At 38.6% G+C, this 26606-nt stretch overlaps 1 protein-coding gene across 1 annotated transcript; it reads left to right on the plus strand.

Annotated features, from left to right (window-relative positions):
- The first annotated feature begins 1065 nt into the window (after window positions 1-1065).
- opn5 (opsin 5) lies at window positions 1066-23058 on the plus strand. The gene is made up of 7 exons (XM_058088529.1): window positions 1066-1232; window positions 7302-7448; window positions 7680-7799; window positions 14034-14204; window positions 15538-15872; window positions 15959-16200; window positions 19989-23058. Exons 2-7 carry the CDS (start codon window positions 7325-7327, stop codon window positions 20053-20055), a joined length of 1059 nt encoding a protein of 352 aa, XP_057944512.1. The 5' UTR covers window positions 1066-1232; window positions 7302-7324; the 3' UTR covers window positions 20056-23058.
- Window positions 23059-26606: the final 3548 nt, after the last annotated feature.

Below are 26606 nucleotides of genomic sequence, written 5' to 3' on the forward strand. Positions count from 1 at the left end.
GTGCATACTGTTTATAATCTGCAATAGCCATATTATAGTCATTTATATTCCTGTATATATCCACACTGTATCATAATCATAGCCTGTTATAGTTTGTACATATATCTGTCCATTTACAGCTCTATTCTATTTCTACATTTACTTACTAATAAGGTATTTATAAATTTGCACTTCTGGTTGGATGCTAACTGCATTTTGTTGCCCTGTACCAGTGACATGAGCAATAACAATAACATTGAATCTAATCTAATCTAATATTGTATATATGTGTGTAATGTTTGTATGTTTATGTATATATGTGTGTGTATTTATACATAGATAAATATATAATATAATATAATGATAATATAATTTATAATATTTTATTAAATTTTATTAAATTATTAATTGAATTCAAATCATCCTGTGTCCAATAATTAAAATTATTAAAATGAAATAAAATAAATTGAAAAAAGATTTTGTAAACAACATGAAGATATAATTAATAATACCAACACTAATAAACCAGCATAAAAACACAGACTGTGAAATCTGATATTTGTAATATAATCTAATATTGTATATATATGTGTAATGTTTGTATGTTTATGTATATATGTGTGTGTATTTATATATGGATAAATATTATATAATTATAATAATATAATATTTATAATTTTATGTTATTTTTTATTTTTTTTAATTTACAGATTCATTAATATTATACTAATATTATCTAATATTATATAACAATTATATACAATAAATAAATAGATTAATACAATGTAAAGATATCAACGTGTGTCCAATAATTAAAATTATTAAAATAAAAAATTAAAATAAAAAAATTATTATTATTGTAAACAACATGAAGATATAATTAATAATACCAACACTGTAATAAACCAGCATAAAAACACAGACTGTGAAAATAAACAATCAATATAACTGAGAAGTAAAAAAAAGTACTTACACGCACCGGAATATGATTTACTTTGAAAGTACCAACCGGAAGTAGTTGCGTCGCCCTCCCCCCACACGCTGACTTAACAGCTGGAAGAAGAAGCTGCTGATCCGCTGCGGTGATTCAGAGCAGACTTGAGACGAGGGGATAGGAACGTCACGGGACTATTTGACTTTTATCCGCAACACCGCTGCCCCTTTTTCTTCTAGAACTTTCCAACTTTCTCTTAATTGTAGTTCCGTAAAAACCAGACAGGGATTTAACTCCGGAGTGACTGATGTTCAAAAAGGTAAGGAATCTGGAATCGTCACTTTTGTTATGATGTCGAGTGTTCGAAGTCACTTTCTTTTGAAGCGTAATTCATGTGTGTGTATTTTTTTTTAAAGGGTAATAGCCACTATTGTTATTTTTTTAGTGATAATTTACATTTTAGTTTTTGTTTTAGTTAAATAGATTCTCAATTTTAATCTGAATCTAATGACACTCTGGTACTATGGTATTGAATGGCAGCCTATGCGATGGTAATAATGCTATGTTTTGGTATGAATGTAAACATATTGTTGTTGTATTGGTTTAAAACCACAGTTAAAGACATCCTGGCAAAAAACATAGTAAACAAAATATCATATTTATTATGGCAATAGTGATATTTTTGTTTGGGGCAGATAGTATCATTGAGCTAAATACCCTTATATGCTAAACAGATTGTAATATATGGAGTATTATTTGGCTTTATTTGATGTTTGGTTGTTATGCAAATTTGGAGAGGCTGGACCGGAGCAGGAGGGGATAGAAAAGAAGAAAAAAAGAAAAGGGACAAGAACAACAACAATAGATACTTTTACGTGTACTATGTAACTGGCTGTGTCCTGAAAGCTAACAGCTCGTAGAAACGATCCTCCGCCGACAAATTTCAAAATAGCCAATAAAATAAAATAAAAAAAAGTAATAGGAAGATGCCATCATCAGGTCGGCCAATTCCCATCACATGGATACACAACTGTGCATGCCTCGCTTTATTTACGTAATTTCCACTTGGAGCTTACTTGTGGGACAAAAACGAGCTCAGAACTAACCGCATTGTTTGTTTGTTTTGCTAAGTTAGGAATAAATTACATAAAAAAGACATTTGATCAGACTTTCTAAGATATATCTTTCAGGAATATACATTTTTCATAATAATATTTGGAATATACTGTATATATGTGTGTAATATTTGTATGTTTATGTATATATGTGTGTGTATTTATATATAGATATATAAATGCTTTGGTTTTGGTGAGTGACATGTTAAGACATCCTGGCAAAAACATAGTAAACAAAATACCATATTTATTATGACAATAGTGATATTTTTGTTTGGAGCAGATAGTATAATTGAGCTAAATACCCTTACATGCTAATCAGATTGTATGCTACACCTTCCCTGTTATATGGAGTATTATTTGGCTTTATTTGATGTTTGGTTGTTATGCAAATTTGGAGAGGCTGGGCCGGAGCAGGAGGGGCTAGAAAAGAAGAAAAAAGAAAAGGGACAAGAACAACAACAATAGATACTTTTACGTGTACTATGAACAGTTCGTAGAAACGATCCTCTGCCTACAAATTTCAAAATGGCCAATAAGATTAAAAAAAAAAAAAAGTCACAGGAAGATGACATCAGGTCGGCCAATTCCCATCAAATGGATACACAACTGTGCATGCCTCAGTTTATTTACTTGTAGCTTACTCGTGGGACAAAAACGAGCTCAGAACTAACCGCATTGTTTGTTTGTTTTGTGGTAAACAGTCACATTCGGAGTCCAAAGACCAGAGGCATGTTCTAGGAATCATGTTTAACTTATCCAAGATCTTGTCTTTGTTTTCGGGTTTCACAAATTCAAACATTGCACAGTGATTACTTCACTCGGAAGCACAATCTATGATGTAAAGTATGAAAATTATGAAGATATTAATAGTTGATCAAGGAAACACAGAAACACAAAAAAACTGATTGATCACTGACTGATTTGTAAATGTTCATTTTTGTTTACTTCTTTCATTTGCAACTTGAGCTGCAACAATTAATCGATTAATCCATTACCCAGTTAATTTTAAACTATTTTGGTAATCAAATTATCATTTTTTTAACATTTAAATATGCGTCTCAATTGTGAATATTTTTTTATTTAGTCATCCATGACTTCATGTTTTAGCCAAAAGATGATATTCACACATATTAGCTTTGATATTGGAAAATATTGATGGGAATCTTTGCCTCTTTTCTGATACAGTACATTATGGACCCAACCACTACCTATGCTATGGTGGAACCGGCTAACTCGGTTAGCTTATTCAAAATACATCGCTCTCTGCAACAGCTATTTTTGACGATTTTTGCTGAATTTTTCAAAGCACACAGAATATTTTTTTCTCCCTTTTTCTGTTCTTTAGTAATCAGCAGGTAAGTTTCGGGGAAATATCAGTTCCCAACAAAAAATACAATTTAGCTATGTATATGTATGTTTTGCCAAAAATCTACACAATGGTGACACAACATAAACTAAAATCATTATTTGGCATGAAAATACCCATGCAGTTATACTCGCGTAGTATTTGAAATACTTATCAGTCACTGTATTTGTGTTCATTTGTGAAATGTAGCATTTGTTGCCATTTGTTAAGTCTCTATAAATTGTAATTACCGAATCTCCGCAAAACTACAAAAGCCAGAACCACAATATGTATTCATTTATATGTTAAAAACTCAAAAAAAACATAATTTTGCATTTCTATTATTAATATATTGTGATTGATTGCATTCACGTGGCTTTTTTTATTCAACAGATCTCAATTTTCTTTCCTCTTATTTGCATTTGTTGTGCTCCCAACTGCACCATCATAGCAATAATAACTTATTCACACCATCAACAATTATCTACCATTTGCAATGTAATGATCTATCAGTGCACGCTGAGGGATAATAGATTCACCGTAGTCGTGTTTCTTGTGTGTAATGACGTGATGGCATTGTTGTTCTAACAAGCCTCTTCATTTCACATGTCAGTAGCTCATCCTGTTTACAATTAGCTAGCTTAATTTTCATATCTCTGCATTTCTGAACGCCGCATGTTTTCCCCGAGAGGTAAACTTGAAATTATTATTATTTATTCAATTATTATTATTTAAATTATTTGTACAAATTACTGTTTATGATGTACGTTGTTCATATTTGATGTCATCTGTTTATTCTCCATGTTATTATTATTATTATTTATTATTATTATGCTGGAGCCAGGCAATGACGTCTATCCGTCTATCCGTCTATCCGTCTATCTATCAGTCTGTCTATCCGTCTATCCGTCCGTCTATCCGTCCGTCTATCCGTCCGTCTATCCGTCCGTCTATTCGTCCGTCTATCCGTCCGTCTATCCGTCCGTCTATCCGTCCGTCTACCTATCCGTCTTGACATATTGGACAACAATTAAGATTAAACGTGTTTGATTTCGGACAGAATTCATTAATTTTATGCCACGTTTTCCCTGGTAGTTCTTCCGATTTCATTCTTTATTCCGGACGAAAACATTTTATTTCAAAATGGGGTCGGATGCTCACTACTAATTAACTAACACGACAACTCGCTAACCTCGTTCATTGATACCTAGCTCTCAATTTGAACACTTGGAATGCCTTTGGTGAAGGTATTTGTTTGTTACATAAAACGTCACAAATGACACTCATAAGATTCCTGTGCAGATTCATTCATACTGTGACTTGATCCCCAGCTGGGAGGGAAATCTTCCATTTTAGGCAAAAGGCACGCACGGCAGTAGATGGAAGAATTCCTTGCCATTCTACCTGAAACTATAAGAAGTGTTTATGACTGTGTCCCTTTGGATTTCATGGGGTAACATTTTTGTTTAGTTGATCAGTTGAAAAGCAAAGATGAAGAATGCTTGCGAATTCTAAGTCAAAATCAGGTGTATAGAATAAAACCTGTTTAGGACCATCTAAGTACATTATTAGAGCTCTCTACACATGAAATAACACCCCTATAGTCACTTTTATACTAAAAACTTGTGTGTATTGTTGTAAATATATTCAAGTAGCCCGTGTTAGTTGCTGTTCCTTTTGTGAGATTATTCAAACCCATAATAAATGCCTGTTATCTGGTGCTTGTGTGTTTCGCTGAACTTTAAGGTAGCATTACTGAGCATTACCTAGTGAACACTACATGTTATCACAAAGTTCCTGAAAGCATCTTCTGAATGTCTTATATTTACATTCTAGTTAATTTATTATTAACTATTTTTATGCTTGAAGATAATTAATATATCTTTTAATTTAATTAATTAAAAAATTAATAGTCCGTATTCAACCACAAAACAGCACGATTTATTGACTAATATATTAGATTAAAATTAATACAATAGAAATTCAAGTCTTCGGACTGCTTGAAGATGTATGCAATATAATTAATTAAATTAATTTAAAAAATATGTACAATTAATAGTCCGTATTCAACCACAAAACAGCACGATTTATTGAGTAATATATTAGATAAAAATTAAAACAATATAAATTCAAGTCTTCAGTCTTCGGACTGCTTGAAGATGTACGTAATATAATTAATTTAATTAATTTTAAAAATATGTACAATTTATAGTCCGTATTCAACCACAAAACAGCACAATTTATTGACTAATATATTAGATTAAAATTAAAACAATATAAATTCAAGTCTTCAGTCTTCGGACTGCTTGAAGATGTATGTATTATAATTAATTTAATTAATTAAAATAATATGTACAATTAATAGTCCGTATTCAACCACAAAACAGCATGATTTATTGACTAATATATTAGATTAAAATTAAAACAATATAAATTAAAATATAAAAATGACGGGGGGTGGGTACTTTCTTGCACAGGTTGGCAGGTCAGAGTTTTACAGTGAAGGAACGCCAAATATGTGTGCACTGATTTGAACGCTATGTATGACGTAACAGCACCGACGCGTTATAATCAGTTTGTCCAGCTAATCAGCAGGTTGCCTTTTTTCAGGTTTCTGATTGTCCAAAATGGGCATTAGAGTCTGTGAATGTGTTTTAATGTGGAAAACACATGTGGGTAGAGTACTGTAGCCTTTACTGACATTGATCCTTTGCATCATGGCGGGGGGGGGGATACAGTATGATTAGAACGCTAGACTTAAAGGGCATAAGTTGTAATTATCTGTCAACAAGTAATTTTCCGGGAAATGGTTTTCCCTTTGGAGTGGTGCGATAATGACCTAAAGGGGAATGATCGCAAACAGTCTAGTCGTTGTTCTCTCAGGGTGAAGTATTCTCACTGACCATTTGTTCTAGTACATGGTGCTATATATAGCATAAAAATCATAAAAATAGATCGGACACTTGGTTAATGATGCTAGTATATCCTTATACAAGCTATGCTTTCATTCATTCATTTTCTACCGCTTTTCCTCACAAGGGTCATGGGGGGGGGGGGTGCTGGAGCCTATCCCAGCTGTCTTCGGGCGAGAGTACACCCTGGACTGGTGGCCATCCAATCACAGGGCACATATAGACAAACAACCATTCACACTCACATTCATACCTGTGGCCAATTATGTATGTTGGTGGTGGTAGTGTGATGGTCTGTGGTTTGTGGAGGAGGTGCTGTCACGGTTAATTGGTTCTAGTCCCATTCATGTGAATTTCTGTGATTGCTTAATTAGAAATTGAATATTTTTTGGAGTGACAACATTGAAAATCTGTTTACAACCTTTTAATTATGTTTTTTTTTTTTATTATTGGAGCCGTCGAGACATGAAATAACACCCATATAGTCACATAAGACTTGTACCATTATTATTATTTGAATGCATCGTTTACATCGTTTTTTACTCTATTTTTTTATTTCTTTTTTCTTCACTGTAAAGCATCTTTGAGTACTCTGAAAAGCGCTATACAAATAAAATGTATTATTATTATTATTATTATTATTATTCATTCAGTCATTTTCTACTGCTTAACCTCACAAGGGTCGTGGGGGGTGCTGGAGCCTATCCCAGCTGTCTTCGGGTGAGAGGCGGGGTACACCCTGGACTGGTGGCCAGCCAATCACAGGGCACATATAGACAAACAACCATTCACACTCACATTCATACCTATGGACAATTTGGAGTGGCTAATTAACCTAGCATGTTTTTGGAATGTGGGAGGAAACCGGAGTACCCGGAGAAAACCCACGGGGAGAACATGCAAACTCCACACAGAGCTGGCCGAGGGTGGAATTGAACCCTGGTCTCCTCGCTGTGAGGTCTGCGCGCTAACCACCCAGTCATCTGTATCATCCTTTCCTTTGTTTTCCACAGAAAAGTCCCCACAGCTGGCAGTGATGGTGAATGCGACGTGGCCATATTCCTCCTACGTGCCCCATTATCTCCTCCGTGGCGATCCGTTTGCTTCAAGACTCTCTAAGGAGGCAGACATTGTTGCAGCTTTTTACATCTGCATCATAGGTCAGTGCTGTTATTATGGCACATAAAATGTTAGCAAAGTGTTTGATTAAAAAATAAAATTATGTATGTCCTGCATTTATGGTATAGTATGATATAGGGGTGTAAGAAAATATCGTTTCGGCGATATATATCGTGTTACTTTGTTCCACGATACTGTATTGACAAGATATTTATCATAATGTTGATTTAAGTGATGCTTATGCAACATTTATCACTCTTTCTCTTTTATAGGTATTTTGTCTGCAACAGGGAACGGATACGTTTTGTACATGACCATCAAACGCAAAACCAAACTGAAGCCTCCGGAGCTCATGACTGTCAACTTAGCCATCTTTGACTTCGGCATATCAGGTACCTTTTACAACTTTCATCAAAACACACAGTTTTATTTAAAAAAAAAACCCAATGAGAAATATTTCCAACTCCACCAATTGTTCATGATAAAACACTGGTACATTATATTACAGTAGATGCGAGACTCGAGAAAGTATAAGTACAAATAAACGTCACACAAAAAATTTTCATCGATAAATACAACGTCAAAATTACCGATATCTGTTGATGTTAGATTACCATCTACTGGTAACACGTTTGGTAGCATTTACTATAACAATCATGTACAGTACCGAATGCTGCATTAGTTTACTGTCAATTTTACGCTGTATTATTAATTATTTTGAGTTAACTTTATGAGTGAATAAGGTGGGTTTTCTGGAAAAAATTTTAACTCTACTTTAGATAAGAAAATCTGTCAAAATCTGTAAAAAAAATATAGAAAACTAATTAGCTCAAAATGCTCAGTTTGAGAAGGTGTGGTAAAACTGGTCCTTTGTGATGTCACAGAGGAGCGGACTGGGCGTGGCTGTAGGCCACTTTCCCCCAAAGCTCTGCTTCTCTGTTTACTCGGCAAGCTCAGGCAAGTGAAATATATTTTCTGTCAAAACTGGACGGTTAATAAAACACAGTTTTATGAAAAAAAAACACTGAGAAATATTTCCAACTCCACCAATTGTTCATGATAAAACGCTGGTAGATTATATTACAGTAGATGCGAGATTCGAGAAAGTATAGGTACAGATAAACAAGCTCTACTTCACACCAAAAATTGCAGTACCGTATATCATCGATAAATACAACATAAAAATTACTAATTATTATTTAAAACTAATTAGCTCGAAATACTCTGTTTGAGAAGGCATGGGAAATCCTTGCTGAAGCCAGAAGTGGCGTACTCTCGCCGGAAAAGTTGTATTAATGCGGCGCCATCACATCCGGCATCTGAGCTACACGGAACAAACGGTGCCTTTGACAAAGTGTGTCCGACAATGAGTGCTGACAATCTTGGGCAGATGTTTGTCTTCTCCTGAGCTCCACCGCAACATTGGCGCTACGTCACCACTCTTGAGTTCATACACAGGAAGTCAGGGGTCTCCATCCAGTAGCTCCTAAACACTTAGCTACTTCAATTAGCTCACCAAAGACTTTTTCAACTGGCCTTAAAATTTTGGTAAGGGTTATCTAATGCAACTTCTGCAATTAAAAACAAATAATGTTTAGAATACAAACATATCAATCTACTGTACATTTTTGTGGGGCATTAAAAATTATATAATGTATAACTTATTTTTATAAACAAACTGGCTCGGAATGCCTCAAAGCCATATTTTCATTTACGATTTTGTTCATGTGCCCTGAATCAGTGAGAGAAATATTGAAAAGCTAATAACAATTACATTCCCGCAGGCGTTGACACTCAAATAATGAGCTTTGTATTAATTGTCCTTTGCTTTTCCGTTTTACCTATCGTACTTTGACTCATTTATTCATTCCCTACAAGCACGTCCGTGTTTTACTGATGAGCATCCGCTTCGATTAAACGTGGACTAGCGTCATGAGTTTGTAGTACTCACTTATGAGGACAATGTTTGCATGACCTTGTTGTAAATATGCTAACCACTTGGCCACCGTATGGCCGTAGAACGCTACAGAGAAATGGTGCTGAAATTCCCAAAGGGGGTTAGAGTCCAGGGGTCACTACTGAATGGCAAAATTGGGATACCCATTAAATATTGTTTTATTTTGATATTTTTCTACTGTTGGCTTGGCCTTGAGAGGAGTACCTCTTGGTTTTGTTCACGAGTGAGCGAAGCCTGGAATTCAAGATAAACGGGCGGATTGTTGCAGTGTCTGCATCGGTCCCTTACCTATAGTCGTGAACTTTGGGTTGTGACTGAAAGGACAAGGTCGCGGGTACAAGGCTGAAATTGGTTTTCTCCATAGTGTGGCTCTGGCATCTGGTCAGGATGCTTCCCTGAGTGAGGTGTTCAGGGAACGTCCGACTGATAGACGACCCAGAATATGTTGGAGAGACTATGGCTGTGTTCGAAACCACGTACTTGCATACTAACTCTTTGAGTATGCAGTGTGTCTGCACTGGCAGTATGCGATTTTTGAGTATGCGAGAAGTTGCCGGATGCGTACTGTATTCACCAGAAATGTTCATCAGCTTACTACTCATGCTCAAATTACCCAGGATGCAACGTGACAGGACATCACCGCCGAAAAAAAACAAAAAACAACAGTGTCAAGTCGGATATATTGCGAGTTGGTTTGCTTCTTGTTTTCAAAGTAAAAGCAGTCATTTATCACTATGTGTTTTTGTATGAGAAAAGTAAGGGGGTGTTTTATTTTGTGAAAATAACCAATACGTGCGTTGCTCACTTTGGCTAGCTTAAATTTTGCAGAATTCGCCGAACGAAATTGTAAACGGTTGCTATTTGGACAAATAAATGGCACACTCGCGACCTAGTACATAGATCTGTCCATACTTACTACTAATGTACTTATAAAATTGCACTTCTGGTTGGATGCTAACTGCATTTTGTTGCCCTGTACCAGTGACATGAGCAATAACAATAAAGTTGAATCTAATATAATCTAATCTAGTAAATGGCCACTTTAGCCACGTTTACATGAGGAGTTTTTCTCTTTCCGAATGGAATCTTTCCGAAAGCAATGGTATACATGGAAAGGAATATTCCAATCTCGTGTCTACATGCGCCGCTATAATCAACCAGAATAGTCAATAGGGCATGCCCAGTAAAACGTAAACACCAACATCACGTGATACCGACTTCCTCCAATTTTTCTTTCACTTGTTGGAATAACTCCGTATTGCCAGTTTTTCCTTTGTCCAGTCTTGGAATTTAGTTTGAATCAAAAACAAACTTTCCTTAGCAGTCCAGTGCCGATTGCTCACCTCCATTTTTTTTTTTAATCGAAGAACGTCTGGAGCTGCGTGTTACGTCATATCTCAGCATTCGCTGAAAGAACGCACCCGGGAACAGGAAAAGATAAAAGTTCAATCTTGCTAATATTTTATAATTAAGCTCGGCACATGTTTTATATAGATATGTATTTTCTTTTTAATAAAAGTGGACTTGTGAATGGCGTATAGAAGGGTTTAGATTCTGTTCCACAGATGGCGCTAATGCACACCAAAGCTGCTTGCCAACCGCCAATAAACAACAGAAGAAGAAAAACACCACAAAGAAGAACGCAGTCTGGCAACTTTCTGTTTGAGCGGGTACAAGACACCTCAATCGGATTGGGGAAAGGAATATTCCACCCCTGGGAATCCCGTTATATATTCATTCAGATTGGCACTTTTCTTTGGGAATGAGGTGTATACAAAGGTTACATTCTTTCCGTTTGAGCAAATAACCCAAATGGAATTGGAATATTTGGGTCCATGTAAACGTGGCTATTGTCGGGTCTAGAACCAATTAACCGCAACAAGCTAGAAATTACTGTCCATTACTTAAAAAAATTCAAATTAATCTTGTTCATATGAGTGTAAAATAGAAAATGCCTGGTAAAAATACAGGGACTTTGGGTCCATGTAAACGTGGCTTTTCTTGCCTGATTTTAAAAAAAAAATCCCAATAAAGTGATGTATTTAAAGAGTTTAGAGCTAAATTGAAATCAGCTTCAGCCTGTCGATTTCGGGTTGGGTCAGAGCGCAATGCATTGTGGATTATCACGTAGTACGCTGTTGTGTAAACGCTTTGCATACTGTCTGATGGATTGGGTATGCAGTATGTAGTAGTAAGTATGCGGTTTCGAACACAGTTAATGTCTCAAATGGCCTGGGAACACCTCAGGACCAGGCGGGAGGAGCCGGACAAAGTAGCTTTGGAGAGGAATGTCTGGGCTTCCCTGCTTAGGGATGACCCGACTTCCTGGTCTGATGACAGTCAGGCAGTAGCACACGTGGCGTTCAGTAGAATAATAATAATATTCATCACATTTCATCAGAAAACAAGCGCCCATGTGTGTGCCCTGGAGTTGTTTTCGCAGAAATTAGTTTAAGCAGTTAACAGTTCTCCTGTCATTCCATGTGACTGAATTTTAATGTCAGTTTAGCCAAAATAACAATAATAATAACCATTAACAGAAGAACCAGTTATAAAAACATAAGGGATTTAGTGTCGTACCATGTCTCCATCTATTGACGAGTTCTCCCCAATCTCATCATCAATATAAGCTGAGGGAAGAAAATTGACCACATCCTATCCAGACATGGGCTGCAGCATATTTCCCCACAGCTACAGCCTGAGATGGTATCAGTCAGGCAATCACTGTCACCGATTGGCTCGATGAAGACTCGAGTTTCATGCTGCCTATGACAGGTGACCAAGCCAAATGTCGACATGTCAATCGTCTGTGTGCCCGCATTGTTTTTTATAGCTTTAGTGTTCTCTAAAAGTGCGTTCCTATGTACTTTAAAAAAAATAAAATTGTGGCCTGTGGCTTGTCTGGTTGATAAGATTGTGATGTGACCCAGACGCACAAATAAAGAAAGATACTGTTTCCGACCACCAGTTTGCCCCACGGATACTTTCCTAGTACTTCCTGCTGACAATGAACGCCTTTCAAACGTTTTACCTTGTGACTTAATGACAGAAGAAATCATAATTGTTTGTTGTCTGTAAAATCAAGGCCAAAAATGCATAATTAGGTAGAAAAAAACATACATTAGTCGTACTGCAGTATAAGTCGCATTTTTTGCAGGTAATTTGTTTTAACTACTTGACCAAAACAGACATTACGTCCTCTTGGAAGGCAAGTACTAACAATAAAAAATAGAGATTAGGCTGAATAAGTGTAAGATATGCTAACACAATGTTTTTTTATGCTAACATAAACAGTTTTTTCATTTATAAGTCACTCTGGAGTACAAGTCGCAGAAACAGCCAACCTATGAAAAAAATGTGAGTTATAGTATATATGGAAAATACAGTAATTACGTAGAAAAAAAAACGTACATAAGTCGCACTGGAGTATAAGTCGCATTTTTTGCAGGTAATTTATTTTAACTACTTGACCAAAACAGACATTACATCCTCTTGGAAGGCAAGTACTAACAATAAAAAAATAAGAGAACAGGCTGAATAGGTGTAAGATATGCTAACACAATGTTTTTTTTTTTATGGTAACACAACAGTTTTTTCATTTATAAGTCACTCTGGAGTATAAGTCGCAGAAACAGCCAACCCATGAAAAAAATGTGAGTTAGAGTCTGGAAAATACGGTAATTACGTAGAAAAAAAAACGTACATAAGTCGCACTGGAGTATAAGTTGTAGGAACAGCCAACCTATGAAAAAAAGTGTGACTTATAATCCGGAAAATACGGTAGGAAAATGAATGAATGGTTTCACACCCAACCATGATAAATGAATTAAGGACTTTTAGAGCCCTCCAGACATCAACTAACACCCCTATAGTCTCCTTTACACTCGTATTACCCAATATAATAGACATAATAAGAGTAAACAAGCCATAATAGTGCTGACGTGTGTTGAAATAAAAGTCTTTTCGATGGGGGAGATCAGTGACGGTCGGACAGAAAGTGACATCAGGGGTTGTGTTTAGCTTGGCGTGGGTTAGTGTAGCAACTGTAGCATGTATTTTCATTAGGGATTATTGTTTCCGGTGTGAGATATTTCAAACCTGCAATAAAAAACTGTTGTTTCGGCGATCAAGTCTGGTGCTTGTGTGTGCTTATGTTGGTATTTTAGTTTATTAAGTCACTTTTATGGAAAAAATATGTAAAATTTGCTTCAATATGCATTTTTTTAAATTTAGAAATAACAGATTGTGCTACAAACTTTACATTTTTGAAAAACAAAGCTAAGTTGCAAAATGTGAACATTTACTTCCTTTTATTTGTTTACTTTCTGTGTTGTCGCTTTGCGATGACCGCAGTGAGCTTCTGTAAACTCCTCAAATGCATAGCGGAGTAGCTAATGTTTGAGCCCCCTTTCCCCCTCTAAGGCTCTAAACCCAGGGAAAAAAACACTCATGTTGTTCTCATTCATATTATAAAAAACAGGAAACTAATCTTATTTCCCACATTTTTTATTCTGTCCCACCCCACTCCCCTTTTGTCCTCTTGCATTATACCGCCATTATCCTCATCAAAACACCTTTCTATCCTTTCTCCCCATTACCTCTTTTGTGTTTGTTTGTGGTCTTCTGTTATTCTGCTGCATCCCTTATTCCGCTACCCCCCTGTCCTTAGTGACGGGAAAGCCCTTTTTTGTTGTTTCTAGCTTTTCCCATCGCTGGTTGTTTGGTTGGGAGGGCTGTCAGTTCTACGGATGGGCAGGCTTCTTCTTTGGATGCGGGAGCCTCACCACGATGACTGTGGTCAGCCTGGACAGATACCTCAAAATATGTCATCTGAGATATGGTACGTAAAGTTTTATGTCACAGCCTCTTAAACCTTTGGTACAGGTTTGGACTTATTCAACGTGCACACACACAAAATGAAGATAATTTAAAGTATCTGGAATCTGTCTATAGTGTCCCAATTCTCAAAGAACCACTATCGATTCAGTCACCAACATGTAGACAGTTTGTTTGGACACTTTTTGGCTGAATGATGACTCAGACAGTGTACAAAAATCTTTAACAGTATGAGTCAATCGCAATGAACTCACCCAGCCGTTGTTTTACCCCTTAGCTTGGGGGTACAAAGCCCTAGAAATGAAGACAAACCCTGGACCTCCCTTGAAAGGGTATGACGATTCAGTGAGTTTTAATAGTACATTTAAATGATTATGAGTTATTTTTGGTTTTGTTGGGCTTTTGGCTGAAGTTCTTTCGGGCTAATAACTATAAAAGCAATCTTCACTCGCTAAATGTACTGCAAAAAAAGGTCAGTAAGGATAATTCATAATGCCGCCTACAGAGAACATACTAACTCCTTATTTCTAAAATCACAAATACTTCAACTTGCTTCAAACAGCTAAAATAATGCATAAGGCTAAAAATAACCAATTAGTTAAAATGTCATCCAATACTTCTCTACAAGAGAGGAGAAATATGATCTCAAGTACATTTGAAACACTTCTATGCTAGGACTACGTTATGCTAGCCATAGCATTTCAGTATGTGGAATCAAACTATGGAATGGATTGAGTAAGGAAATCAAACAATGCACAACGATGAGCCAATTCAAGAAACAATACAAGCAGTTGATGTTTGCTAAATCCAAGGATGAAGAGCCTTGAACCAGTCATGATGTGCTATATATATCACTATATTGACACTTACTATGGTACCCATTATGGCATTGGATGCTCATATCACTGAGTACTTCGGTACGTGACAAAAAATAAAAAATTAAATAAAACTAAAAAAACAAAAATTCATAAAATATTTTTTAATTAAAAAAATATATTAGGAAAGCAGGAAGTGAACAAATGTAACAGTTACTGATTGTAAAAGTACCAGATGGAGGGGTAGGATTTAATAAGCTTTGCTTCTTCCTACTCCTTTTGGACATGTGGAACTGTGAACTGATTATGGGATGCATTCAATTGTAATCTGATGTATGTTCAAATGAAATACTACCATTACCATTACGTGGATGTACAGCATGTGTGTATTACCACAGCAACACAAATGCAACCAGTCAGTACCACAGTCCAGCGGTTTTACAAGGTTAACTAGTACCAATATCGGTAATACAGTATTTTTGGTATTGTCCCTTGACACGTTCTTCTTTCTTTCATTCTTAGGAACGTGGTTAAAACGGCATCACGCCTTCTTGTGCTTATGCTTTGTGTGGATGTATGCAGCCTTCTGGGCCACCATGCCCCTGGTAGGTTGGGGAAGCTACGCCCCAGAACCATTTGGGACCTCCTGCACGCTGGACTGGTGGTTGGCACAAGCTTCTGTATCGGGCCAGACCTTTGTCATGGCTATTCTCTTCTTCTGTCTTGTGCTACCGACTGGCATCATAGTCTTTTCCTATGTGATGATCATCTATAAAGTCAAGTCTTCTGCAAAAGAAATCTCGCACTTTGATGCCCGAATCAATAACAACCAAAACCTGGAGATGAAACTCACAAAGGTGCGTAAGAGAAATCGTAAAATATCATTATGTATTTTCTTTTATTTCACATTAAGGCTGAGAAAGTTGTATTTGTTCACATTTAGGTGGCAATGCTGATCTGTGCAGGCTTCTTGATAGCCTGGATCCCGTATGCGGTCGTGTCGGTGATATCCGCATTCGGGGAGCCGGATTCGGTTCCCATTCCTGTGTCTGTTATTCCTACCCTGCTTGCCAAGTCCTCAGCAATGTACAACCCAATCATCTACCAGGTGGCAGACCTGAAGAACTCCTGTTCGTCTGCCTGTTTGAAGGTCATGGGGAAACGCAAGCATTTTCGGAAGTCCAGGTATGGTGGCTATGATTGATGGATTTGAAGGCAGTTTTACCCCTTAGCTTGGGGGTACAAAACCCTAGAAATGAAGACAAACCCTGGACCTCACTTGAAAGGGTATGACGATTCAGTGAGTTTTAATAGTACATTTAAATGATTATGAGTTATTTTTGGTTTTGTTGTGCTTTTGGCAGAAGTTCTTTCGGGGTAATAACTATAAAAGCAATCTTCACTCGCTAAATGTACTGCAAAAAAGGTCAGTAAGGATAATTCATAATGCCGCCTACAGAGAACATACTAACTCCTTATTTCTAAAATCACAAATACTTCAACTTGCTGATATAGTTCATCTTCAAATTTGATTTGAAGGCTGGACGGTTTTATAATATCTAAAATTAATTTCCCCAAAAGAGTTAAACGATGCCTCGCTGACTTAAAATTTAACTCCATAACCTTATTCTTCTCTTTTCAATTGCCATTGTTTGTTTGCTACGGAAGCTGACAAGCTAAATGCTCAATGGACAATCCGTGTTTAAGACCTTTAAAATCCTTTAAATTAGAAAATATATGGATACTCGCCACTATCGAGTGATAATGATAATCGATAGAACAGATGGTTCAGGTAGCAACATGGTGCATTCAAGGACCACTGACCCATGTGTGAAATATCAGTGCTTGTTGGAAAAAAAAGCATAAAGACGTTTTATGCTGCTAAGAAAGGTACTGCTACTTAGATTCCACATATGACAGAAATTAAATGGGTTCCAGTACGGAACTCTGTGGAATTCCATACACTAAATAGGATTTTTATCCAGATGATAACTTTGGCAAAGACATAAAAATATATCAGTTCAGCAAGTAATTTCAAAAATTCAAACTGCTATTATTGAAGTCATGAATTATATTTTGCTTTTTGTGTGATTTTATCTTGACAAAAACGGTCATGTCGCTCCCACCAAAGTAAAACGTTCAAACAGAACCTGGCCTTTCTGCAATCACAGCCGTTAAATGGAAAAATGACATGCCAATAAGCACTTGTGTTTGAGAAATTAATTCCACTTGTCATAAAATGTCAAGCATGTCCATCCTTTGCCACTGGATTGCAATCTATTTGTAGATTGTGGGTACATTATGTAAGCATGTCATTTGCATGTCATTTTTACGAACGCTGTCGGAGACAAGTGAGCAGAAAACATGAAAAGCAAAACAAATGTGTTGAGAAATACAAATGAACTTTATTCTGTTTTCTTTTTTTTTATGTCAAAAACAAGACAGGCGATGGGTGTCCTTACAAGTCCTTACTTTTATCCCTGTGGTTGTTTTGGATGCTGGAAAGGGGAGTTGCTGTTGTTGATGTTTGCTAAATACAAGAATGAAGAGTCTTGAACCAGTCATGATGTGCTATATACAGTGAAGAAAATAAGTATTTGAACACCCTGCTATTTTGCTATTTCTCCCACTTAGAAATCATGGAGGGGTCTGAAATTTTCATCGTAGGTGCATGTCCACTGTGAGAGAGATAAACTAAAAAGAAAAATCCAGAAATCACAATGCATGATTTTTTAACAATTTATTTGTGTGATACAGCTGCAAATAAGTATTTGAACACCTGTGTATCATCTAGAATTCTGACCCTGAAAGACCTGTTAGTCTGCCCATTAGAAGTCCACCTGCACTCCATGTATCATCCTGAATCAGATGCACCTGTTTGAGGTCGTTAGCTGCATAAAGACACCTGTCCACCCCAGACAATCAGTAAGACTTTAACTTGTAACATGGCGAAGACCAAAAAGCTGTCCAAAGACACCAGAGACAAAATTGTACACCTCCACAAGGCTGGAAAGGGCTACGGAGCAATTACCAAGCAGCTTGGTGAAAAAAGGTCCACTGTTGGAGCTATCATTAGAAAATGGAAGAAGCTAAACATGACGGTCAATCTCAATCGGAGTGGAGCCCCATGCAAGATATCACCTCGTGGGGTCTCAATGATTCTAAGAAAGGTGAGGAATCAGCCCAGAACTACACGACAGGACTTGGTCAATGACCTGAAAAGAGCTGGGACCACCGTTTCCAAGGTTACTGTAGGTAATACACTAAGACGTCTTGATGTGAAATCATGCATGGCACGAAAGGTTCCCCTGCTTAAACCAGCACATGTCAAGGCCCGTCTTAAGTTTGCATATGACCATTTGGATGATACAGAGGAGTCATGGGAGAAAGTTTTATGGTCAGATGAGACCAAAATAGAACTTTTTGGTCATAATTCCAATAAGCGTGTTTGGAGGAAGAAGAATGAAGAGTACAATCCGAAGAACACCATCCCTACTGTGAAGCATGGGGGTGGTAGCATCATGCTTTGGGGGTGTTTTTCTGCACATGGGACAGGACGAGTGCACTGCATTAAAGAGAGGATGACTGGGGCCGTGTATTGTGAGATTTTGGGGAACAACCTCCTTCCCTCTGTCAGAGCATTGAAGATGGGTCGTGGCTGGGTCTTCCAACACGACAACGACCCGAAGCACACAGCCAGGAAAACCAAGGAGTGGCTCCGTAAGAAGCATATCAAGGTTCTAGCATGGCCCAGCCAGTCTCCAGACCTGAACCCAATCGAAAATCTTTGGAGGGAGCTCAAACTCCGTGTTTCTCAGCGACAGCCCAGAAACCTGACTGATCTAGAGAAGATCTGTGTGGAGGAGTGGGCCAAGATCCCTCCTGCAGTGTGTGCAAACCTGGTGAAAAACTACAGGAAACGTTTGACCTCTGTAATAGCAAACAAAGGCTACTGTACCAAATATTAACATTCATTTTCTCAGGTGTTCAAATACTTATTTGCAGCTGTATCACACAAATAAATTGTTAAAAAATCATGCATTGTGATTTCTGGATTTTTCTTTTTAGTTTATCTCTCTCACAGTGGACATGCACCTACGATGAAAATTTCAGACCCCTCCATGATTTCTAAGTGGGAGAAATAGCAAAATAGCAGGGTGTTCAAATACTTATTTTCTTCACTGTATATCACTATATTGACACTTACTATGGTACCCATTATGGCATTGGATGCTCATATCACCTCCTACTTCGGTACGTGACATAAATTAAATTAAATTAAAAAAACAAACAAAAAACTTAAATTATATTAGGAAAGCAGGAAGTGAACAAATGTAGCAGTTGATGTTTGCTAAATACAAGGATGAAGAGTCTTGAACCAGTCATGATGTGCTATATATATCACTATATTGACACTTACTATGGTACACATTATGTCGATACTAGATCAGTACTAGATAGGTACTAGATAGATTGATAGATAGATGCTAGATAGATTGATACTAGATACTACATACTAGATACTACATAGATACTACATACTAGATTAGATAGATGGATACTACATGGATACTACATGGATACTACATGGATACTACATGGATACTACATGGATACTACATGGATACTAGATTGATACTAGATGGATACTAGATGGATAGATACTCGATAGATACTAGATGGATCCTGTATAATAATAATAATAATAATAATGTGGAGAATAAATAGATGGCATTAAATATGAACCATGTACAGCATAAATTGCAAAAATAATTTAAATAAATAATAATAATTTAATGGCAGAGTAATTTAATGAAATAATAATTGAATAAGTAATTTAAAGCCACACTTTTAAATTAGGAGTGAAATTACTGGAAGGTGTGTTTTTTTTTTTTTGGCCATCATATTACTTATCAATCAATACGCTCAGTTTGAAACTATTTTTAGAGTTTGACTGTTTATTGTTCCTGCAGGTTGTACGCAATCTCTGGCACGTTAAAGGACACACCAGCAACCAAAGAAACTCGCATGGAGATGTGAGACAAGACTGTTTCCTGCTTGCCTCTTTGACTTGGACAGTTTGCCTTCTCCCCTTGCCCGATCACACGCTGCCTCGCCATCTACGTTGACACGAACGACCGCTTATCTTTGTTCCTGCTTCACAACCTATACTCAATCTCTTCCTGCAACTCCTCACCTTAATCCTTGGAAAAACATCAAACTTCCGAAGTGGTTTCAGTGTTGTACAATGTTTGACTCCGTTTTTTTTTTTTTTTTGTAGGCGTGTTGAGTCCTTAAATTATTGTTCTTGAACAAATCATGACTCAGGTTGGAAAAAGTTTAGCAAATATCAGAACGTTTCACCTAAAGTGTGAATTCAAATGAAAGTAAGTGTATATAAATATATGGTTTCCCGTTGTTACACCAAAACTGTACTTTAAATGGTTTGTACAGGCTATTGTCTTTATGTGGCTTCTGTACGAGCGTATATTTAAAACGCCACTGCATGCCAGCAGATGAAATGTGAGTCCAATCGGTGAAACCGAGACTTCACGACTTGAGGGGGTACCGGGGGTTATTGTCCCAATGCAGCACTGATGAGACTGAGAGAGCGCGACAGTACCGGTAAACGGCCTTCACCGGGAAACCAACATGTGAGTGCACTTTATTTGCAAAACCACTTAGTATGCATTGGAAACTGTCTGGTTTCACCCGTAGATGTTGTGGATTGTCACAGTGACTGACAAAACAACTCGACGACGGCACGCTACAAAAAGTGGAAATCTAAACAAGATTGGATATCTGAAATCAAAGCAAGGTAAGGTAATGTGTAATGTATAGTAGTTGATCGATTTTATAGCAAATGGTAATTGTTATGCCAACCTTCAAGCTTCCGCATCAACGTTTGCAATAGAAGCGACTGTCGGAATTATTAAGACAAGATTCAGGACTACAGAACCTTCCCCGTCTCCGCTAATCATTAGCCACGTTTACATGAGGAATTTTTCTCTTTCCGAATGGAATCTTTCCGAAAGCAATGGTATACATTCATTCATTTTCTACCGCTTTTCCTCACGAGAGTCGCGGGGGGTGCTGGAGCCTATCCCAGCTGTCTTTGGGCGAGAGGCAGGGTTGCCAGCCAATCGCAGGGCACATATAGACAAACATTCACATTCATGGCCAATTAACCTAGCATGTTTTTGGAATGTGGGAGGAAACCGGAGTACCCGGAGAAAACCCACGCATGCACAGGGAGAACATGCAAACTCCACACAGAATTCCACAGGTGGAATTGAACCCTGGTCTCCTAGCTGTGAGGTCTGCACGCTAACCACTCGATCGCCGGGCCGCCAATGGTATACATGGAAAGGAATATTCCAATCGCATGTCTAATTTGCCGCTATAATTAACCAGAATAGTCAATGGGGCATGCCCAGTAAAACGTAAACACCAACAGTTTTTCTTCTTTCCGAATGGAATCTTTCCGAATGACTTTTCCTAAAACAATGGTATACATGGAAAGGAATATTCCAATCGCGTGTCTACATGCGTCGCTATAATCAACCAGAATAGTCAACGGGGCATGCCCAGTAAAACGTAAACATCAACAGTTTTTCTTCATTCCGAATGACTTTTCCGAAAACAATGGTATCCATGGAAAGGAATATTCCAATCTCGTGTCTACATGCGCCGCTATAATCAACCAGAATAGTCAATGGGGCATGCCCAGTAAAATGTAAACACCAACAGTTTTTCTTCTTTCCGAATGGAATCTTTCCGAATGACTTTTCCTAAAACAATGGTATACATGGAAAGGAATATTCCAATCTCGTGTCTACATGCGTCGCTATAATCAACCAGAATAGTCAATGGGGCATGCCCAGTCAAACGTAAACATCAACATCACGTGATACCGGCTTCCACAAGTTTTTTTTTTCACTTATTGGAATAACTCCGTATTGCCAGTTTTTCCTTTGTCCAGTCTTGAAATTTAGTTTGAATCAAAAACAAACTTTCCTTAGCAGTCCAGTGCCGATTGCTCACCTCCATTTTTTTTTAAACCGAAGAACGTCTCGATCTGCGTGTTACGTCATATCTCAGCATTCGCTGAAAGAACGCACCCGGGAACAGGAAAAGATAAAGTTCAATCTTGCTAATATTTTATAATTAAGTTCGGCACATGTTTTATATAGATATGTATTTTCTTTTTAAATAAAAGTGGACTTGTGAATGGCGTATAGAAGGGTTTAGATTCTGTTCCACAGATGGCGCTAATGCACATCGAAAGCTGCTTGCCAACCGCCAATAAACAACAGAAGAAGAAGAACACAGTCTGACAACTCTCCATTTGAGCGGGTACAAGATACCTCAATCGGATTGGGGAAAGGAATATTCCACCCCTGGGAATCCCATTATATATTCATTCGGATTGGCACTTTTCTTTCGGAATGTGGTGTATACAAAGGTTACATTCTTTCCGTTTGAGCAAATAACCCGAATGGAATTGGAATATTTGGGTCCATGTAAACGTGGCTATTGTCGGGTCTAGAACCAATTAACCGCAATAAGCTAGAAATTACTGTCAAATTAAACTTGTTCATACGAGTGTAAAATAGAATGTGCCTGATAAAAATACAGGGACCTTGATAGCAGATATTTAATTTAGTTTACATTTCCACTTCAGTACCCGTTTCATTTCACGGGAATGGGTACAATTGTCACTTTACTTTCCTATGTGGATCACATATGATTGTTTGTATCATGTTTATTCAATGTATGTGCTTAATTGCTTTTCTTTGTGATGTTTTTAGCCTAACGTCGGTGTGTTACGCATTAGGGCTAAAGCCTGCAAAACAAATGGAATCCCTAAAAAAAATTGGGATTGAGAAGTTGGTAATATTTGCATTATTCTTACAGTTGCACAAGTGCAATGATCAAACCTTCAGGGAAAAAAAACAAACTCTGAAGGATAATCGACAGGTATTTTATATGACAGATGCATTCCGGTATGTTGCATTGAAACGTTTTTTTTTTTTGTCTATACCGTACTTAAATGCACTGACAATCATTGAGGCCAAACATTTTAATGTAGATATTTATGAAAGAAATAGAAAGTATGGGCACATTTGAAGCTGCGAAATTGAATTACTATGTTGAGTAAGCAATAACTGGACTGCAATGTTTGTAAATCATTGTCATCCGCAAGACATACAGTATGATTCATGTTGCTGTGACAAACTGGATAATAAATGAATTATCGTGTCAAATAAGACGGATGACCTTATTAAATAAAACAGGGTAGCTGCTTTTAATGCTGACTGTGTAAATAAAAATGTTACTTTAACAGGGCTGCTTGTTTCCTCATCATAAAATGCTCGTGATGAAGATACACGAGGTTGGAGATGTTTTCCCTCCCTTGTTGGTTTGTTAACTTGCATGCCCAAGATGCGTTTACTGTCTGTATGGAACAATATACGCTTTTGTGCTGTTACGGTGAGGCTTGTGTTAGGGTTCAGGGAAAGGCTATGGGCGAGAGTTATGGATTCGGGTTTAGGTTGCAAAATGTCACTGTTATACTAGGAAGGTCTTTCATTTCAAACAAATGCATAGACATATGCCAGTATGTACCAGTAACACACACCAGTACCAAATAGGTCCGAAATTTTATTCATTATGGTTTTACATTTTTCTCGATATTTGAGATGAGAGACCCTGGTTTAGGTTCAGGTTAGGATTACCGAATGTCACTGTGATACTACCTAGTTGATCTTAAGGTACATGGTTAGGATTACCAAATGTCACTGTTATACTACCTAGTTGATCTTAAGGTACAGGGTAAGGATTACCAAATGTCACTGTTATACTACCTAGTTGATCTTAAGGTACAGGGTAAGGATTACCAAATGTCACTGTTATACTACCTAGTTGATCTTAAGGTACATGGTTAGGATTACCAAATGTCACTGTTATACTACCAAGTTGATATTGAGGTACATGGTTAGGGTTCAGGGTTAGGATTACCAAATGTCACTGTTATACTACCTAGTTGATCTTAAGGTTAGGTTTAGGGTTACCAAATGTCACTGTTATACTACCTAGTTGATCTTAAGGTACATGGTTAGGATTACCAAATGTCACTGTTATACTACCAAGTTGATATTGAGGTACATGGTTAGGGTTCAGGGTTAGGATTACCAAATGTCACTGTTATACTACCTAGTTGATCTTAAGGTTAGGTTTAGGGTTACCATATGTTGTAACGATCGCGCCCTCCTATAGAGGTACGAGGCTACAACGCAAAAACGGAAGGTCACGGCGGGAGCGGATATCAGCTGTAAGGAAAAGGAAGGACTGTCGAAAATGTTGGGTAGCCACACCACGGCAGTTTATTTACACAAAAACAACCCCGCATGTCATCCCCTCCCAACCAACCTAACTAACTAACCAACTACCTAACTAAACATCCCACCCGCCAACAAAGACAATCATGAAACACCCAAATTAATCCCGAAAGCTTACCCCCCCCACCCCGCAAGTGTCCAAAAGTTCCCCGGAGAGTCAGTGCTTATTCACAAAACAGTGGCGAAAGCCGCGGTTCCACTCACGACCACGCATCCGCTTGTCCGTCCGATCCCTGGGTCCGGAACCTCGCCCACGGTCCAATCGCTCAAGCCAGGAGGGAAAAGGAAATCCCGTCAGGTGTCGCTTGACAAAGTTGGTCCTCGTGGGTAAAACGCCGGCTCTCAGCATCCCCTTGCGTGTGTGACGTCACAATTTTTTCTCTTCCTCCAACCCCCTTGGCGCGCTGGAAGAGCCTCCTTAAATATTCGCCACCTACCGGCGAGTCTGCTCACTGCAGTCGCTCTCGCAGATGAGGAGGATGCATGATAATGGTGATGATGCTTGTATATATGGTCCTGTACCTGTTCCCCCGTACACAGATCATGACAGTAGTTTTCCTTACAGCTGAGAATCTTGTAGCAACGCACTTATGGACCCCACTACCTCAGCTGATGGACTTTGTGGCCATTACATCCCCCCCCCCCCCCCCAGCCAGCGGCTTACCGGGGCCGTAATAGGGCTTCATGTCTACCACATTTATAGTGTCCACCTTTAACTTATCTGTCATCCACCGAACACAATAGTTTACAGGACCCAATTTTTTCTCTACCCGAGCAGGACCTACCCATCTGGGAGCAAGTTTGGCAGAGAATTTTGCTGAAGCTTTGGATAGTGGGTGTGCCCTAACCCAGACCAGATCCCCGACAGCAAAGTGTACATCTCTGCGACGTGCATTATAATATCTGGCTTGTCGAGCTTTGGCCGCACCAACATGTCTCTCCACTTCATTGTGCAACTGTGTGTGTGTATGTATTGTGTGGTATGCGGATGTGTGTGGTGATGGAGCTTTGTGTACTAGTCGTTCCAGCGGTCCCATCAAGTTTCTACCAAGGGCCAACATGGCGGGAGTGGTGCCTGTTGTCTCGTGGACTGCTGTGTTGAGAGCAAGCCGAAACTCAGGCAACCATCCATCCCAGTCTTGATGATGGTTCCCCACGAAGGAGGCAATCATTGTTTTTAAAGTCCGATTGACTCGTTCGGTCATGTTTGTTTGGGGGTGGTAGGCTGTGGTCAGCTTATGGGACACTCCCCAAGCTTCACACAACCGGGACATCAACTGACTAGTGAACTGGGGCCCACGGTCGGACACCACGTATTTAGGAACTCCCCATCGGGTGAAGATGTCGTTCTTCAATATTTGGCATACCTTGGGGGTTTTAGCATCCCTCAGTGCAAAAAGCTCCACCCACTTCGAGAAGTAGTCCACCACCACCATCAGTACCGAGTTCCGGGCCCTGCTGAGCGGGAATGGCCCCATGAAGTCCACTCCGATCATCTCCCCAGGGGCCTTGACCTCAGGGGACTGAAGATGTCCGGCAGGCTTGCTGTTAGGGCTTTTGTACTGTTGGCATGTACTGCATGCCCTGACGTGGCTCCAAACATCTCCTCGGACCGTTGGCCACCAAGCCACTTCCAGAACTTTTAGGAGGGTCTTTGTCCTCCCCAGATGACCACCGAAGGGGCTGTTATGGAAGTAGGCCAGGAACAGCGGTACCAGGGCACCAGGCACTACGAGTTGGTACTTGAAGCCACCGTGCTTTGATGGTATTCCTCGGTACCACACCCCTTGTTGAAGTTGATAGTGGATGCGTCCCGGCTTAGGCTGGTCAACCGAGGGTCCACACTCCAGGCAAGTTGGATCCATCTTCTGGGCTTCCGCAATGTCTTGGAGTGTACCTGGGAGGTCCGACCAGTAATTTTTCGGGACGGCTAGACATACTTCCCCTTCTGATAACTGGGGTGCACGGGACAGGGCATCGGGCACCACATTGCAGCATCCTTTCTTGTAATGGACCCTAAAGGAGAAACTTTGCAGCCTCAGAGTCCACCGGGTAAGCCGTGACGACGTCTTGGGGCAGTTGAATGCCCATGAGAGGGCGCTGTGATCTGTGAATACGTCGAAGGTGGTCCCCTCAAGAAAGTGTCTCCACTTTTCAACGGCCCAAACGACAGCCAGGCATTCCTTTTCC

This window comes from Doryrhamphus excisus, chromosome 1 (genome assembly GCF_030265055.1).
Source record: "Doryrhamphus excisus isolate RoL2022-K1 chromosome 1, RoL_Dexc_1.0, whole genome shotgun sequence".
In the NCBI taxonomy this organism is placed as follows: domain Eukaryota; kingdom Metazoa; phylum Chordata; class Actinopteri; order Syngnathiformes; family Syngnathidae; genus Doryrhamphus; species Doryrhamphus excisus.

Coding starts and splice junctions, on each gene's coding strand:
- opn5 (XM_058088529.1), top strand. CDS start 7,325: ATGGTGAATGCGACGTGGCCATATTCCTCCTACGTGCCCCATTATCTC. Junction 14,205..15,537: donor AATATGTCATCTGAGATATG/GTACGTAAAGTT, acceptor TTTCATTCTTAG/GAACGTGGTTAAAACGGCAT. Junction 15,873..15,958: donor TGGAGATGAAACTCACAAAG/GTGCGTAAGAGA, acceptor GTTCACATTTAG/GTGGCAATGCTGATCTGTGC.